Source organism: Pseudorca crassidens, chromosome 2 (genome assembly GCF_039906515.1).
Source record: "Pseudorca crassidens isolate mPseCra1 chromosome 2, mPseCra1.hap1, whole genome shotgun sequence".
NCBI classification, from domain to species: domain Eukaryota; kingdom Metazoa; phylum Chordata; class Mammalia; order Artiodactyla; family Delphinidae; genus Pseudorca; species Pseudorca crassidens.
This window is the reverse complement of record NC_090297.1, coordinates 129,826,682-129,846,606: the sequence shown is the minus strand read 5'-3', so window position 1 is coordinate 129,846,606 and position 19,925 is coordinate 129,826,682. Positions and strand designations below refer to the sequence as shown.

The 19,925-nt window shown below is 36.3% G+C and overlaps 1 protein-coding gene across 6 annotated transcripts in view; it reads right to left on the bottom strand.

The window, feature by feature from the left end:
- RABGAP1L (RAB GTPase activating protein 1 like) overlaps positions 1–19,925 on the bottom strand; it is a 687,421-nt gene that overhangs the window by 285,598 nt on the left and 381,898 nt on the right. For all 6 annotated transcript variants that reach the window (XM_067728697.1, XM_067728698.1, XM_067728699.1 and 3 more), the window contains one exon: positions 3,303–3,416. In XM_067728697.1, coding sequence (XP_067584798.1) covers positions 3,303–3,416 — 114 coding nt within the window. The remainder of the gene's footprint in view (positions 1–3,302; positions 3,417–19,925) is intronic.

Genomic DNA, 19,925 nt, shown 5'->3' with positions numbered 1-19,925 from the left:
AAGAAAAGTGGATGTACAAACTTGAGAAGAATATTCAATTCTAAATTACTCATAAGTAGGCTCTCCTCTTTGTGATTATCACCACCATCTGAGGTTTCCCTGCATGAGGACTGGACTACTAAATCATAGTAGGTCCAGAGGAGAAGGAATTGTGTCGATTAAAAACCAAGAGGTCCACATGGTAGGAACCCAGCAAATTTTGGTTTCTCCAACATTTTCTGATATATTCATCTCTGCTCTCCTCCATTATCAAAGACTATTATAAACTTATGTTTAGGTAGTATATATTTTAGCACAATATTAAAAGCCTTATCAACTTTTATTTACTACCTTGAATTTTGTAATGTTTTTAACGGGATTCTTTTGTTTTCCATAAAATTTAGTGCAATTTAAGCTACTCAGTAATTATAATATGTCTTAGACCTATATTTTTATGATATTCTTTACTCATAAAGAGATTTAAAACTGTTTGATCATGTTACAAAATACACATTGATAATTTTAAATGGTTACACAAGCTGTGTGAATGTATAACAAATACTTTCTAGTGAATTCAAGGTTGAATTATCTGCAATATGAAAGCAAGGGGTATCAGTTACTTAAATGTACCAACTATTTAACTTTTATCTTTGTGTTTAGTAGTGTTTCAGATATTTCCCCTCTAAATATTACATAATGAAGCAAATACTGTTTTTACTACAATGGAGCAAAACTGTAAGGCAGAAGCTGCAAGCACATAGAGCCTTCTGTTTTAGCTATGTGAAAAAAAGTATCTAGTATCAATTAGAGAAAAATTGAGAGAAAAGTTACTGAATGGCTGAAAATATACTAAATGCTAGGAGAAAAATGTTGTTCCATATACTATAAGCCAGACCTTTCTAAATAACTTAGAAACTATATAAATTTTGATATCTTCCTTACACAAGCCAGAGACTAATTAGCTTGTAGAATTTTAAAACTGGTGGAGGGCTTCCCTGGTGGTGCAGTGGTTAAGAATCCACCTGCTATGGCGCAGTGGTTGGGAGTCCGTCTGCCGATGCAGGGGACACGGGTTCGTGCCCCGGTCCGTGAAGATCCCACGTGCCGCGAAGTGGCTGGGCCCGTGAGCCATGGCCGCTGAGCCTGCGCGTCTGGAGCCTGTGCTCCGCAGCGGGAGAGGCCACAACAGTGAGAGGCCCGCGTACCGCAAAAAAAAAAAAAAAAAAGAATCCACCTGCTAGTGCAGGGGACTTGGGTTCGAGCCCTGCTCCGGGAAGATCCCACATGCCGCGAAGCATCTAAGCCCATGTGCCACAACTACTGGGCCTGTGCTCTAGGGCCTGCAAGCCACAACTACTGAGCCCGTGTGCTGCAACTACTGAAGCCCATGCGCCTAGAGCCTGTGTTCCGCAACAAGAGAAGCCACGCAGTGAGAAGCACACGCACTGCAATGAAGAGTAGCCCTCCCTCACCGCAACTAGAGAAAGCCCAACAAAGACCCAACGCAGCCAAAAATAAATAAATTTATTTAAAAAAAACTGGTAGAAATTTTTTTTTAATAATTAGGTTTTCCTTTCACAAGCATATAATAAATATATTATACATTTTTTGTGGTGTTTGATGGTTTTTGGCATTTTAAAAACTAGATGACATATCACCTTCTAGAAATTAGTACACTCTCAGACTTTAAGTTAGTTATGCATTTCTAGCTCTAAATGATATATCCATATAAAAACAGATTTCTGATCAGTGTGTACGTTTATAATCCTCCAAAATGGCTACATCAAGAGAAAAGAAAAAATAAAGAAAAGAAAGACAGGAGGGCTTCCCTGGTGGCGCAGTGGTTGAGAATCTGCCTGCTAATGCAGGGGACATGGGTTCGAGCCCTGGTCTGGGAGGATCCCACATGCCGTGGAGCAACTAGACCCGTGAGCCACAACTACTGAGCCTGCGCGTCTGGAGCCTGTGCTCCGCAACAAGAGAGGCCGCGACAGTGAGAGGCCCACGCACCGCGATGAAGAGTGGCCCCCCTTGCCACAACTAGAGAAAGCCCTCGCACAGAAACGAAGACTCAACACAGCAAAAATAAATTAATGAATTAATGTTAGATGCAGGCTTGTGACATCCTCTGTCACATAGGGGAGGACGTAAGTCAGGCACCAGCAGATAAGCAAAGCTTTCAAAAAAAAAAAAGAAAAGAAAGACAGGAGTAGGCAGAGGGCTAAAACACAAACATGCACAAAGAAGGATTTTAGGCAAAGTGTGCCATTTGCAGAATTAAACATCAATCCTACTTGGTTAGCATATGCAGGTAGTACTTTATAAGTGCCATTTAAAATAAAACAGTAAATATTAAATGATACTGATATGTGAGCATATTTCTGACTACCTACTGGCTAATCTTTGCTACTTAATAAAAGGTTAAATTTGATTATTCAGAAACTTACTACCTAACTTGAAAATTAGCCATGGTGTTTGTTTTTTCTTCATATTATTACAAGATTTTTGGTGTCGTTCACTATTCATCAGCAATCTCTAGTGGAATGGCAGGTAAGGACAAATGTTGAGTATACCCATCACACTTTGCAGGGCATCTTAACTTTGAGGATAAAGGGCAAAACTTTATTTGATGGAAATTTTGCAATTTTGAGTCTTTGGCCTCGATTAGCATGGACAATATAAGTTAACGATATATAATGATTTGAAAAGTCATTCTTCATTTCTAATATAACTTTGAGAAATTAATAATCTGATAGCTATTCTCCACTATTAAACACAGAGCCTTTTTTATCCAAGCAACGCCTACTGAAATTCAGGAAACAGTTTTCTTCCAGATCTACTAATAATGAGGGAGAAGAAAGATTTCAAAATGGGATATAAAAACTGCACAAAGATGTATGATGTGACATAACTCAGAATACATCAACAATATCAGAGAACTTGCCAGTATTCAAAAACAGGTGCCACACTGTTTCTTACTCTTGCCTACTGTCAAAAAATTGAGACAACTGCCACATTACCTTGTCAGATGAACAGAGTCATCAGGACTCCTCTGAGCCTTTACTGCAGTAGCCTGAGAGGACGTTCTGTTCCTTTCCTGTTAGCATCAAAGCCAAACTGAGGTCATACTACACCTCTTCCACCACAAGAAGGCACAGAACATGCAGCCCAAAAGTCACCCTCAGGACTCAATACTGAGGATCTGGTAGTGTAAGTATAAAGTAGAGAACATGGCACAGTGCAAATCTAAAAATCTTTAATATGGATTCCTAAAATATAGCCCTATATAATAAATTAGAAAAAAATAAGGTGGAGGGTCCTACCTTGCAGATCTTGTACAGAGATTCCTGGCCATCTCCTCCAGTATCTTTAAAGTAATCATGTGCAGGAAATGTACGATGAATATCTCGAGTAATAACACTCTCCTGGGCTGAGTCCTAAAAAAAAAAAAGTAGACTTGGGTCATTAATTTTAAATTTCTTAATTATGAAAATTAATGTCAAAAAATTTCAAACAGCACAAAAATAGTATGCTGCCCTCTCCATAAAAAAAAGGAACAAAAAAAAAACTGCCTTCCATCCCAGACCCATAGTCCCATTCATCAGAGATAAATACTATCAACAATTTCTTTTCTGTCCTTTCATCCATCTATCTTTAGACTTGTGACTGTGTGTTTATGTGAGGGGGAGGGGAGGGAGGGAAGTTGTATACACACTTCTCCATCCTTTGCTTTTTGAAGCACAAATAGAAGAAAATTATCTGCTCTTTTCACTTAATGGGATAACTTACAGAATATTCTTGATCAGTACATGCAAATGTATTTTATTTTCTTTAATAGCAACTATTAAAAAGAATGAGGCACACCTGGATATGGACACACCATAATTTATTTAATATTTTCTTATTAATGATTTTTTTTGCATTTTTTCTATTTATATCACAAATAATATCACTAGGAACATTTTTATACATACATGTTCAAGATATATTCCTAGAGGTGGAATTGCTAGGTCAATAAATATGCATTTCCATTGTACCAACACATAATCCAAACAGTGGTAGAGTATGTGTTTCTCCGCACCTGCCCCAAACCAAATATTATTTGACTTTTTAATTTTTGACAATCTGATATGTGAAAACTCAGACCATAGTCATTTAAAAAATATTATCAATCTTTCCTCCCAATGGGTAATTACCCAACTCACTCACTTCAGAAAATAAAAAGCCCTCAAACCAACATATTAAAATGACATATGCTTTAAAGATAAATCTAGAGTTTTTTTGTTTTTTGTTTTTCCAGACAGATTCAAGATCCAAAAGTTCTAAGCCTTATAAAAAATGATTAATCATTCACTTGATTTTATTTTACTTCTGTCAATGTTTTTATCTGTTTTTTAAATCTGTTTTTTTTATCTGTTTAAATGTCAAGAAAATGGGATGGGACTACTTCTACTACTACTACTTCTGCACAACTAAAGAAGCATCAATGACTATTAATGCAAATTAAAAGTATTATTTAATGTCTCGCTCCCATAAAGACTTGAACAAATCCCCTCTTTCAGTTAAAATCAAGCAAAGAAAAAAAGTGAGTTTTAATACATGAGTTACTTTAATAATGCTATTTCTCTTTCTCTCTCTAGCTGAGAAGTACATAAGAAGGATGTAGTTGATTAGCTCTAAGTTAAGCCAGTGCCTTCTCTTGCTGCCTTTTTCATTTCAGCTGCTATATCATGCTGAGTAGTAATTAGATCTTATATCACATAGAGAAAGGATGAAAACTGAAAAGTTCCAAATTTGCTAGCAAACATCAAACATATTACGAATCAGTCCAGAAAAAATTCTGATAGCTTACCGGAATGGAATGCTAAAACCAAATAAAAATGGAACTTTCAAAAAATTACCATAACTTAAGTAAAAGGATACATAGAAAGTTTATATTTATCACAGTAAATGTAATTTCTAATGATAAAGAAAACTGGGGTGAGATACGGGGGTTAGAATACGGTAAATAGAAAGGTAATGTATAAAGAGATATATTATGAAATGTATGGTTTATCTGGTCTGTTATGGAATCTAAGTAGGGGAATCTGGTACCAGGCAGATGAATTTTCACTGCCCAGGTTTTCTCCAACAGAAGGGTGCTCTTTCCACACAGTAAGTCTCCACTTACAAACTATTTGGAAAATTACCAATGAAAATTTTACTCCTCCCAAGCTGAACTATTTTAGGGGCAAACATGTTGAATGGTTCACAGGATATCTCTTTTTGCACTTTTTGAGATGTTGAGGGAGAGAAATCATTGGACTATATTCCCTAGAAACTGCCTACTCTACTGGCATCATGCTGTGTTTAAATGGTACCAACAGCCTGATTCAGAAAAAGGGAAATTGAGCAAAAGTTTCTAGGAAGTAACTTTGTATAATACTGATTAATTTTTTTCTATGAATAATTGAATCTTGTTTGTTTTAAAAAATAAAGGGGCAAAATCAAATGAAAATAAAAATCATAAACTTTTCTGTACTTAGTAAACTTTCCTTTCCTATGATTACTTTTAAATGCTTTCTACATATGTGTGTTTCTAGAGTTTTCTTCTTACATATTGCTCTCAGTTGGCTAAGGGAATAATTTCTGGAACTTCACTTTATTAACTAAATAAGCTATTTTGCTACATTATTCACTGATCCCTTTCATATTAGTGAAAGTTAAGAGGTACACTAGAGTCTTACAAATAGACTAATATGAATGAAATGGCACACTAGATTAGAGAAAATAACCGTGTTTTCAAAGCAAAAGCTAAAGTTAACCATCTCCCAATTACCCATACTGCTGAGAATAGGAACAGTATATATTCAGGAATCCACATCTAATCCCCCAAATTTACTCAATCATTAAAGTATTTGAGTCAGGGAGTCACTAAACCTAACGTTGTAAAAGGAAGACAAAATCATTTTTCTCTTCAATATTCATTCCTTTTTTCTTTTTTAAAGACTTACTCCAATGATAGCTGTCAACTTTTACAAGAAATAAAATGAACAGAAAAGGACAAAAAAGAATCCAAATAATTCGCCATCCAAATATCTGGAGTTAAAAAGTTTCATGGGAAAACCTTTTATAAAATATAGCTAAAAACATTTTATAGCACAACCAAAACTGATACGAGATCATTTTCTTGGAAGGTCCCCACAAGCAGTCTCCTTAAGTCCTGACAATTATCCTCAGAATGAGAAGAGGGAAGAATTCACTCTTTCATGGACAGCTAATTCACCAATATCTAGAGACTCACAACTTCATCCACAATTTACTTCCCATTAGATGCGTCTCCCATTCTGATCCTCAGTCCAATATGGTGGTTTAGTGGCTCTGGAGCCAGACAAACTCATTGGTTCGATTTCCGGCTACTCCACTTAACACCTATAGGATCTCAGACAAGTTATTTAATCTCATTAAACTCAGTTTCCTCATCTGTAAAATGGGATGGTAATACCAAATTCATGTTGTTTAGAATAAGATAACGTGTGTAAAGTGCTTAGCACACTGCCTAGTATAAATTGAATACTCATTAAATAAATAAATAAAAATTATTATTCACCTTTTATTTTTTTTACATCTTTATTGGAGTATAATTGCTTTACAATGGTGTTAGTTTCTGCTTTATAACAAAGTGAATCAGTTATACATATACATATGTTCCCATATAGGTCTGTGTCTTTATTCCTGTCTTACCCCTAGGTTCTTCATGACATTTTTTTTTCTTAAATTCTATATATATGTGTTAGCATATGGTATTTGTCTTTCTCTTTCTGACTTACTTCACTCTGTATGACAGACTCTAGGTCCATTCACCTCATTAAAAATAGCTCAATTTCGTTTCTTTTTATGGCTGAGTAATATTGCATTGTGCCACATCTTCTTTATCCATTCATACGATGATAGACACTTAGGTTGTTTCCATCTCCCGGCAATTGTAAATAGAGCTGCAATGAACATTTTGGTACATGACTCTTTTTGAATTATGGTTTTCTCAGGGTATATGCCCAGCAGAGGGATTGCTGGGTCGTATGGTAGTTCTATTTGTAGTTTTTTAAGGAACCTCGTTTCTAGATTTTTTGATGATGGCCATTCTGACTGGTGTGAGATGATATCTCATTGTAGTTTTGATTTGCATTTCTCTAATGATTAATGATGTTGAGCATTCTTTCATGTGTTTGTTGGCAGTCTGTATATCTTCTTTGGAGAAATATCTATTTAGGTCTTCTGCCCATTTTTGGATTGGGTTTTTTTGTTGTTGCTGTTACTGAGCTGCATGAGCTGCTTGTAAATTTTGGAAATTAATCCTTTGTCAGTTGCTTCATTTGCAAATATTTTCTCCCATTCTGAGGGTTGTCTTTTGGTCTTGTTTATGGTTTCCTTTGCTGTGCAAAAGCTTTGAAGTTTCATTAGGTCCCATTTGTTTATTTTTGTTTTTATTTCCATTTCTCTAGTAGGTGGGTCAAAAAGGATCTTGCTGTGATTTATGTCATAGAGTGTTCTGCCTATGTTTTCCTCTAAGAGTTTGATAGTTTCTGGCCTTACATTTAGGTCTTTAATCCATTTTGAGCTTATTTTCGTGTATGGTGTTAGGGAGTGATCTAATCTCATACTTTTACATGTACCTGTCCAGTTTTCCCAGCACCACTTATTGAAGAGGCTGTCCTTTCTCCACTGGACATTCCTGCCTCCTTTATCAAAGATAAGGTGACCATATGTGCGTGGGTTTATCTCTGGGCTTTCTATCCTGTTCCATTGATCTATATTTCTGTTTTTGTGCCAGTACCATACTATCTTGATTACTGTAGCTTTGTAGTATAGTCTGAAGTCAGGGAGCCTGATTCCTCCAGCTCCGTTTTTCCTTCTCAAGATTGCTTTGGCTATTCGGGGTCTTTTGTGTTTCCATACAAATTGTGAAATTTTTTGTTCTAGTTCTATGAAAAATGCCAGCGGTAGCTTGCTAGGGATTGCATTGAATCTGTAGATTGCTTTGGGTAGTAGAGTCGTTTTCACAATGTTGATTCTTCCAATCCAAGAACATGGTATATCTCTCCATCTATTTGTATCATCTTTAATTTCTTTCATCAGTGTCTTATAATTTTCTGCATACAGGTCTTTTGTCTCCTTAGGTAGGTTTATTCCTAGATATTTTAATTAAGAAGCACATTTAATTGTTTAAAAATTTTGGTGAATGTATATTTTAGACATCCATCTGTATTTGTACACTTTAAATAATGAAATAAACCACTGTTTTTCTTTGGATATCACGAACATTATGATTATGAAACCAATACCCTCTGAGCTTTCAGCATGATGATACATTAATGCATACACACCCTCTTCTGAATTTTATATCATGTATCTTATGTGTCTGAAATTATCCTTGTTTCTATTAATCCATGAAAAAAAGCAAAAGTGAACAATTATTTGGATAAATTGATGTTTTCATCAACTGATATACACTCTGGCCCCAGCCTTGCATATATTCATGCAAGAAAGGAAGATGTACACAAATATACCCAGAAAAAAACACTGGGAAGGACAGGGTATGGTAAAAGCTAAATTTGTCAGAAGAGCTACCATTTTCATTCATTACTTTAGAATTCAGCTTCTGAGGATCAGAGAAGGGTTGAAGTCATGGTTAGGGACAGAACAAATGCCACTGTCACTATTGCATGGCTCCCTTCTGGACCATCACCATCAAGAAAGTAACTATGGGCAAAGTCCTTGAGATCACCTTCTATCCTGCCTAAGGAGGCATCAGGTTGGGCCACATATAAAAGCTGACCAGAAGCAGGCAGTAGTAGTGAGAGGTTTAGAAGAAAGTCTTTAAAGTTGAGTTTTACCACCCACCCAGACACACACCCCTGACACTACCATCACGTAGAAATGAAACTTCTATTTAGTTTATCTTTCAAGGATTTTCTTTAATTTCCAAACTATTAAGTCATAAGTCAAAACTTATCTTAAAAAATACATCAATCCCTAGTGTGATAAAATCCATGGCCCAACAGAGGATATAATTCAGCTTGCTGAAGATCAGTTTAAAACCAACTCTAAGAGGTATGGTAAGTATCTCGATTAACTTTTGATCATTTTAAGTGGAGACAATTTATAGCCTGTTATCAAGAGTATTACATGAGCTGTTCTTCCAGTATAATGTATATACCCTGACATCTTTGTAATCCTCTTAATTCCTATTTGAAGAGAATCATCACTTACTTGCCGTGAGAAAGAAATGAATACAGCATTGAAGTGTCAAGAAGTATTAGGAAGACAGGTTTGGATGACCATACCTTATTATTTCTTAGGAAACAATTTCTAGGCTGTCAACAACTGGAAAGGTATTTCAATGAGGATGAGTGTTTTTACATGTGACCTTAGCACCAGATGAAGTATAAAAGTAATGTCCTAATAAACAAACTCCTTTGGCTGTACCCTGATTTGCTACATTTTTACAACAATGACAGTATCTTTTCTTATTAATGCCTATTTTCAAATCCAAACTATAACTGCATTTTCACTTTTCATCTACTATAAAATCATTTCAACTTTGTAAGTACCATGTCAACTTGTTAATGTCATTAGAAATGCCAATGGAGACCATGCGCAGCCACAATCAGTCAGCAGATAAATGATTCAGAGCTTTAAAAAAACTTGACCTTAAAACGTGTCTGCTATTCTTACTCCACAGGGATCCTCCTTTAGTTCTATGTTGGAGCTAGATCTATGGTAAAACATCACAAACTAGTCAAGTTACATGTCCCTGAAAGCAGATGGGTTTGCAGTGGTGGGTCTGATTTATTTGCCTTGATGTTTGCCAAAAATCCAAAGAGGCAGAGATGAAAGGAGAAAACATAAAAGTTCATTCTAGTTTCAAACATGCTACTAAAATCACGAGCTAGAAACAGAAACACAAAAAGGTTGGATCATTGCCAGCCTTCTTTCCTTGAATATGGGGGGCAAATCTCAGCATAAGCAAGGTAATATGGAAGCAAAGAAATAAATGACAACTAAATCATATTGTTAGCAAGCTGCTGCCTGGGCATTGTACACATGTGCTGCCAAATGTCTCAGAATCAAAGCCTGACACAAAGGTCAAAAATATAAGCCATATTCTGCCTTCACCTAGAAAGAAATCTCTTAGCGGGGAGTAGCAACAATGAGAACAAAGGGCAGGGGGGAACAGAAGAGAGAGGAGAGGAAGTAGTGTCTTCATAAGACCAGTCAATATTCATGATGAATACCTTAATACTGAAGTAAGTGCTGGGACTGCAGTGGGAAGTATGTGAATAGAATAAAGCAATTCTTTGGAACTAGAAGACTAAGAAGCATTGCAGCCTATGAGCACAGCCTGGATTTCCCAGAGATCCTATGGAATCTAGGTCAGACACCTCTCAATGATGAATATGTGGGGTTAGACTCCAAATGCACCTATAGCCATATTTGGATATGTCCTCATTCCCAGGGTTGCTGACCACTCATTCTCCCAAAATAAAGGTTCAACTGGGGTACTTGACAGTCTTGGAAACTCGTATCAACAGGCAATGATAAACTCTGCAACTCCTGTTAAAATGAAGCAGAATAACTGAACTCCATGCTATTATTTTCCAAAGTTAGATGTATTTCTGATTTTGCATTATTTTAAAATTATTAATTATAATTTTTATCAAAACAGCCCTTTAAACCCTTTTAAAATAAAAAATTTAAGTGCTACATATTTACTAACCATTGTGTAAAAATAACACTCTTTCATTTTTTCCACAAAACTTTAAAGAATGCTTCTGATAACCAGCATTTGATAAACATGCCTATTTTTGCCTAATCATTACATTTTATAATTTTATTAACTTTGGCCATGTATACACTAGTTACTGCTTTTATAGGCTGAATATTTTTTTAATAATTTATAAAACATTCTACCATTCCTTCAATCATTTTAGATGCTTCTGTTTGAAACTCTTTGAGCTCAATTAACCTTCTTGAATTGAATGACATAAAAATTGAGTGTACATAAAAAATTAAGCTATTTGCTGCATAGTTCAAATTTGTTCACATATTCAACACATACTTTTCAGAGTACCTACTAAGAATCAGACACTATTTTAGGTGCAGAGGATATAATTGTTAGCAAGCCAATGTCCCTCCCCTATGGACTTTATGTTCTAGTAGTTGAGGAAAAAGACATAAAAAGCATGTATATAATATTGGTTAGTGAAACGTACTATAAAAAAATAAAAAGATATAGTGAGGAATAGAATGATATTTCAGGTAGAGTGGGTTTGCTTCTCTCAGTTAGTGTTCAAATATTTAGAGAAAAAGCATTATAGGCAAAGGTTCGGAAAGCATGTGCAAAAGCCCTGAGGTGGGAGCAGTATGGCAATACTTCTCTGGACATTTTCCAGCATTTTGCTAACCTTTATGTTTGCAGATGCCTTCAATGAATTGCTAAAAATAACTCTGACACTCTCTTGGATTAACATGGTTACCTCAGAAATTTGTTAGTATAAATTAGATTATTTTTACAAGATGTTTTAGCTCTTATATTTGAACAATGTGTTCCTAGTTGCACCTGTCTGTATGAAAGCTTACTATTCAAATATTTATCTAACACTTACCATGTGCAAGACATTGTACTAGGATCTACAGGATCAAAAAGGCATGAGATATAGTCCATAATGTTCCTAACTTGCAAGAGGTTAAGATCTACTTGTAAAGACAAAATATCAATGGAAGGAACCATAATGCTAACAGCCAAATAAATGATATATGAGTAACGTTAGCTACAGGAATTCAGTAAAGAAAGTGACTATCGAAAGGTTCAAGTGGTGAAAGTGGGCTTCCGCGGGAGATGGAGCCTGGGCTGAGCACTGTAGACAAGATGGGCTCAAAATTGAAAGATCTCAAGAGAATACAAGTGTGGTGTGAGCAGAGGCTCCAAAGCAGGGAAGAACTTGGCATGCCCAGGAAATACGATTCTAATTGACTATAGAAGGAAATTTATAAAGGGCAAGTTGAGTGGGATCTAGAATATGGAAATGTAATCTTGAATGAAGACGTTTTAATCCTGCAGACAACAAGGAGTCATTTCATCTGCCATGGTCTTTGTAGTCAGATTTGTGAACTATTGTTTCAGTTGGGCTTCATCTGCTTTTATTATCTGAAAGAATTGTGTGTAGTGAAGAATCAGCCTTACCCAAAAAGAGAACTGGCCTTTGCCATTGGCTTCTAGGAGGTGATCTCTAGGCCCTTGCAAGTATAATAGGAGGTCTTTGTTTGCGTGTGGGTCTTGACCACTCAACAGCCTAACAATGTGACTTACCATGGGGCTTCGGGGCGTGCAGTATTAGTTCTACCTATGGAGAGGCTGGAGACTAAAGGTTAGTCATGTGAGCAGTACATGAATAAGGCCCTGTGAAAACTCTGGACAAGACTCAAGTGAGCTTCCCTATCTGGCAATACTCCACACATGTCGTCACACACTGATGTCAGGAAAGCTACATTGTCCATGACTCCGTGGGGAAAGGACAAAGGAAGAGCCATGCTTGGTACTTCTCCTGGACTCTGTCCAATGTGCTTCATCCCCTGGCAAGCATTAATCTGTATCCTGCAGCTGTAATACAACGTCACCATGAGTATTACAGCTTTCATTGAGTTCTGGGAGTGCTTCTAGTGAATTACTGAACCTGAGGGTGATTTTGGTAACAACTTGACACAACTAGTGTTAGAAGTAAGGGCAATCTTGTGTGGACTATGCTCCCTCTCTAACTTTGAAATTGGTTAAATTCTAACAAGTTGGCCATCAACAAATATGAAGTTTTTCATTGTGGTATTCCCACCAGTAAATTTTCTCTATTCAAAGATATGTATCATTGTCTGCCTTTTCATCTGTCTTTGACAAAATACTATTCACAATAAAATAGTCCTCCAATACCATGTTAATTCAGATGACCTTTTAATGTAGAACCTCAAACGTTAAAAATGTTGGACCGGGGCTTCCCTGGTGGCGCAGTGGTTGAGAGTCCGCCTGCCGATGCAGGGGATACGGGTTCGTGCCCCGGTCCGGGAAGATCCCACATGCCGCGGAGCAGCTGGGGCCGTGGGCTGTGGCCACTGAGCCTGCGCGTCCGGAGCCTGTGCTCCGCAGCGGGAGAGGCCCGCGTACAGCAAAAAAAAAAAAAAAAAAAAAAAAAAAAAAAAAAATGTTGGACCACTATTGACCATTGGCCATCTGTTCAATGAGCTCCTCAAAAATCTGTATGTAATCAGTAAAGACCATTAAATTAAAAGTAGGTCACACAACTGCTGATATGACCCTCTAATTAACTTGCATAAAGGATCATCTGGAACCTCAAAGGAGAGTGAGTGTAAGTAAACAATAACTACACCCCCAAGTAAATGAAGTTACTCTATACTGGGATGTGGGTTTTGAAAAATCCAATTAATTTTTATATCAAGTCAGGTTACATAAAATTGCCATTTTACTCCTTTTTGTAACAGTACATGTTTCCATTAATATAAGTTTTTACTCACATAGGAGTAGGAGATGCACTGATCACCACAAGAACAATAACAAAAGAAATAGGAAGGGCTAAGAACAGAAGGATTTGTTCCTGAGAGACTATAATAGTTCTAGTTCTCAATTATAAAGGTCATTTCAATAAATTAAATATTCTAATTTAATACAGAAAGTGTAGAATAAGGTATTTTTTGGTTTTTTTTCAACTTTCTTTTCTGATACTCTACTTTGTTCATAATTCTCTAACCAAGAGGGTCAATTTCTGTTTCTCCAACAGACTTCTCTGGAAGTAGTAGCAATCTTTTTGCAAGAGGGCACATTTGAAATCTGATTAATCCTTTTTGGAATAAAGCCAAATAATGAGTAGAAACCTAAAGATTTTTATTCTGCACTGTTTTTCTCTATATGGACTCAGAAATGAGCATTACTATTCTAAGACTTAGAGGATCTAGGTAAATATATTCCAGCTCCTTGACACAGTATATTCCTTTTTTAGTTTCTTTGCTGATTCCTCCTCTGCCTACTCCTTATCTGATGGTGTTACATCCTTAGCATTGTTCTGTGCTCGCTCTTCATGCTCTCCCCAGGAAATCACATCCACTCCTGTAACTTCAACTACCATCTGTCTTCTCTCTCCTAGATCTTTACTAAAGCAGATGCCAAACCTTACTGATTATCAGAATCATCTGAAAATTTATTTCTGAACCCAGATTTCACCTAGATTTAATCTACCAATTCTCTATAGTACTTCCAGGCAATCTGTATTTTTAACAAAGATCTATGCAGCCTTGAGTAAAAGTCCACAAATTGTTATTTGGGAACTACTGGTCTAACAGACCTATCACTCCACATCTAAAACTTAACAAGTCAAAAATTCAATTCAGAATTTCCTATATTCTAATTCTCAGCAGAGTGAACTTCCATGTCTGAGCTGACATACAAAGAGTTATTCTAGGAGTCTTCTCCCTTTTCCTCTCTTAATCAATTTGTCCTTTGGTCTTCTACTCTGCTTTTTTAATTAACTGGTACCCGTGTCTGAATATCCCCACTTGATTGCCACCCCCAGGTAGATTACAATCAGTTCTTATTTATCTTTGTTTTCCTTGCAGCCTGAGACTTTAGTATGTGCTTCATAAATGGGTGCTGAATAAATCAGAATAAGTGAAGCAGGCATGGGAAATATGTATGTATTCCCTATGATGAAGAGACTCAAGTTTTATAATTTTTACTTTGAGTTTTCAATTCTGTTCTAACCTTATTTAGTCAAGAACAGTGACAAAAGGAAATAATTTGCACCAAAACCAAAGATGATGACAAGGAGTCATAGATTTCCAAATCAAAATTTCACAGCAAAATGCATACCAAAATCTTCTTGCTCCTAATATCAAAGAAGACACATGAAAATAATTACAGACATTATATAAACTACAAAAAATCAAAATGGATCTCTATCTTAAAATAGAAATTAGAAATTCTACCACTATTGGAATTGCCAAAAATCATCATTACAAAAAGCTGTTTGGAGTTTTCTCACTGAATTTGACGTCATTTTATATGAAAAGCCATAAAAGATAAAGACACACTCAAGTGCTGCATTTTTTAAAAAATTAGTCTTTTTACTTTAAAAGTGAGAGAGACGAATCACATAATTAACGTGTTTAAAACACTGCTAGAAGCAAATTACATTAAATATGATTTTTTTAGAAATCTGAAATATCTTTCATAGTGTACATGTTAACTCTTGCTCAATAAAACAGCTCGAAGTAGGGTCTTCCCTGGTGGTGCAGTGGTTGAGAGTCCGCCTGCCGATGCAGGGGACATGGGTTCGTGCCCCGGTCCGGGAAGATCCCACATGCTGCGGAGCGGCTGGGCCCGTGAGCCATGGCCGCTGAGCCTGCGCGTCCGGAGCCTGTGCTCCGCAACGGGAGAGACCACAGCAGTGAGAGGCCCGCGTACCGCAAAAAAAAAAAAAAAAAACGCTTCAAGTAGTAGATTGAGATCAAGGTTAGGTAAGAATCAGGAAATTTTTTCCTATTCATTGTACTCTGGATTATAGTACTTAATAGGTTCAGGTTCTTTATTAGTCTTAATACCATATTAAATCAAAGGAAGATACAGATGGTACATAGGTACAATTTATAAGTAGTTCACAATATGAAAATAACTAATATTACTGCTCAGAGAAACCAAGCATTATTTAGGTCAGCTAGGACATATGTCCTTTTCTGGCACCATCACCATAGTTCAGGATATTATCACTTTAGGCTTAGGCTCTTTCAATGGCCTCTAAATCATCCCAGAGATTTTCTCTCTTTCAATCAGTCTGCACAGTACTTTCAGGTTAATCTACCTAAAACACTGTTTTGTTGTTGTTGCTGTTGTTTTTCTACAGTATCACAAATGTTTTACTATTATTTTTGGTAATACATAGTTTTTTTTAATTGAAGTATAGTTGATTTACAATGTTGTATTAGTTTCAGGCATATAGCAAAGTGATTCAGTTATACAAATATATATATATTCTTTTTCAGGTTCTTTTCTATTATAGGTTATTAATAGATACTGAACATAGTCCCCTGTGCAAGGATAGTAGCTCCTTGTCGTTTAGCTATTTTACATATTTTAGTGATAAATCAATGTTTTGCTCCTGGGTAGCATTCAAATCCATCTACAGTATAGTCCCACCTGCTATCCTCAAATAGAAAAAAATCCTTATCCATTCTATCTGAATCACATCCCATTCCACATAGTTTCACTGTTCTTTCAAATTTTAATGTTTTTGTGCACTTTCCTCTGTCTTGGATGACCCTACGTCCCACATTTTCCCCTACTGAAATCCTGTCCATTTATAAAGGCTCATATCAGACTTCTTCCATGGTAAGGTCCTAATGATCCAAAGTGAAAAGAGTATCTTCTTCCTTTATGCTCTTATGATACCAACTTGTATATACTTAGATAAAACTTACTATATATTGCCTTGGGGTAAGACATATTTTACCTCCACTAAGCTCCTGGCTCCTAGAGATGGTGTCTTATAGTAACTCATGTAGTACCCTATGTAGTAGGAGCTAAACAAAAATACTTGTGAAATAAGTGATTCTATGAAAGGAGAAAATGGTCAACCAAAGCAGAAAGGCAGAGAATAAAGGAAGAGCTTGTGTTTCTAGTTAAGTAAAGGGTAGGTCATGCCCCACACTGAGCCACAAATGAAAGCTAGGTTGGGGCAAATTTTCTGTGCTTGGTCACTCACATCTGCCTTGTGAAGTGCTTTGAGCAGGCTCCTTGGGGACAAGGATTATAAAAACCATCATAAGGCAGAATGTTATCTGCCATAGCCAATGCCACGGTTAACATTTTTCACCCAAGAAAAACATAGTCTCATTGTTCAAAACCCTGCTTTGCCAGGGGATACTTGGAGATAACTTTGGAGCAAGTTATCACATTTTAGTTCATAATGCTAACTGCCTGATATACAGAAAAGAATCAAAGAAGCCTTTACACAGATTTATCATGATCATCAGAAAGCACACATTTTACCTAAATCTATCTTCAACCTAGCATAGGCTGAAATGCTTTATGAAGATGATGTAATGCTGCAATTATCTAAGGAGCCACTGAAAGCAGCGCTCTTCCAAGTTGGTATTTCATGCTATAGCTGTGATAACGTGTTCAAAATCACAATAGTAAATAACGCAGCCCTGAAACACGATAGCATGAGCCAGAAAACCTGCCACAAACATAGCAAATCTGAGAGCCACAGAGAGGGGAAAGGATTTTGATTCTTTAAACAACAAAGATATAGTACTCTGACCCAGAGTATCAGTCAAGAGGACACCTCTGCTTTTGCCACTAGAGGAATACCTGCAACTCCTAAAAGTGAGGAAAGAGATGGAGATGGGATGGGCTAAGTGAGGCAAAAAAAAAGTGCTCTGGCTTTAACCCTGAACGCAGGTATCGCAATACCACTATGCCATTACCCCTAGGGAGATCAAGGCCATGTGGGCAAAGTTGTGGGGGCGGGGGGGAATGACATTGGAGGGGAGGAGGGCTCAACAATATTTCATGAGCAGAATTCCTGACTTGTTAGCTTTCTGTTTGCATTTTACTGAACGATTTAAGTAGGGCAACTACTACAAAAATCAGTGCCCTATAAAGAAAATGTATTCAATTCGATGTGCTCAGCTACAGTGTGAGCTTCAGTTGTCTTAAAATTTCATGATTCCTCAAGGGTCAGAAACTACTTTGCTTTGCCCCAGCTTTAGGGTTCCCAGATAAAATATAGGATGCTCAGTTCAACTGCATGGGATTTAATATTGCATAGGACTTACTTGTTTATATTAAAAAATTATTTTTTTGTTTATCTGAAATTTGAATTTAAGTAGGTGTGCTGTATTTTTATTTCTGCTAAATTGGGCAGTCTTATCAGATTACTATTATCACAGTATAGGGAAAATCAATTCCTGAGTACTCTTCTTATATCATCTTGTTCAAGTTGCTTTTAAACACTTGGTCTAAAAGGTACCATATTTGATATAAACTAGTCACATTTGACTTCTCAAGAAAGCTGTGTTAAATTTACTTAAAAATTGAGCAAATATTATTTAAAAGCCACAGAAACTGTTTTGAATAGAATCAGAAAGATCTGTTCTAAACTACAAAAGACTGAGAGGAAAATGAGGACATCTAGATAACAATGGACAGACACCATTATTAGTAAGAATACTAAGCCTGTGAGGCACAGAAAAACTGAATTGATGACCTGGAAAATAAGATCAAATTAAGATATAGCTGAGGTCCCAGCAGACATGAAGGCAGGGAACAGATAAAGATTCCTCCCAGTGAATAGAAGACAAAGATGCTGAGAATGTTTACTTAGTCAACATTGTCTCTCCTCTGTTCAAATGCCAAATAAAGACCAATCAATTAACATATGAAAAGCTTTTCTGGTCTAAGAAGAAAGTGGCTTCAAAATTAGCAGAATGACATAAAACTACACTGAGTTTTTAGTACTGTACTATGCCTTATCAAAGGATGACTTATTGCCCTGGTATTTACATTGCAAATATTGATATGAAGAAGTATTAAGGCACAACTTGAAAGACTTGGTGGGTATGATGGCCTGGGGACAAGCAACCTTCACATACAACTCCAATCCAGAAAAAATTAAAATTTATGGGTTGCATATTTTAAATGATCTTTTTAATTAAAAAGTTGAAGTAAATAAATATTAGAAGCCATTTCTTAAATATTCTTATTTCTCTGAATGGTTTTAAAATTCCTAATTGAAATTTCATAGACCAAGTAACTATAGTATCTGATTATAATATATACCTTTGAACCAATTGTTAGCCTTTGATTATATTGTAAATTAATTGAAAAATGTAATTTTTCTTCTCATATACTCATTAAAAGAGAATTTCTAATTGAAAACAATTTAAACAGAAACTTCTTTAATAAAACACACACACACAAGTCCACTTCCTTTGAAACAATTTTCATCAGCTACTTTTATCTTTTTGGCTGCAACCAACTAACCAGCAGGAGTTTAGCTCCCAAGGCTCAGAGACTGACAGTCTACCATCCCAGCCCCTACCAGCCCCTAATGGGGCTGGACTCACTAAGGCTTTGACAGTCTCTGAAGGTAAACCACACAGACTGTGACTAGGTGAGACAGGGGCACTGAAAAATGCACAATTATCTTGGAAGTAGTTGATATTTCAATCAAAACCAAAACCCCTGAGACAGTCAAAATGGGAAAAATCTGAACTTTGCTGAACTTCCTTAAAATTGCTTCACAGAATATCCTCAGCAAATCCATTGCCTCTGGGCCTAGTATTCCCACCCCATCCAACAAGACCATCTGTCCTCACCTCTAATTGAGCAAACTTGACTGATTTTCTTTTATGTGCCCTACCTGTCCAGTAAATTGCCAAATACTCCTTCAAGCAGGAGTAGGGAAGTGTACAGGATCCAAAAATATATATATTGGGCAAAATTTAGCCCTCTCTGGGTAGAGAGAGTCCTGAAATTAGTTAAGGGGCCATAATTCATAGCTAGGCTGGGTGATGTGGCTGAAGTATTGGTCTAGAATCAATGCTGTCCAAAAGAAGTACAACACAAGTCACAAATGCAAGCCACATATGTAATGTAAAAATTTTGTGTAGCCACATTAAAAGAGTAAAAAGTAATAGGGGAAATTAATTTTAATAACATATTTAATTTAACCCAATGAATCTGAAACATTATTATCTCAACATGTAATCAATATTAAACATTAACACTGAAATATTTCACATTCTCTTTTTCCACACTGTCTTTAAAATCTGGTATTAATTTTTTTACACATACACCATTCTGATTTGCTGCATTTCAAGTGCTTGAAAGTACATATGGCTAGTGA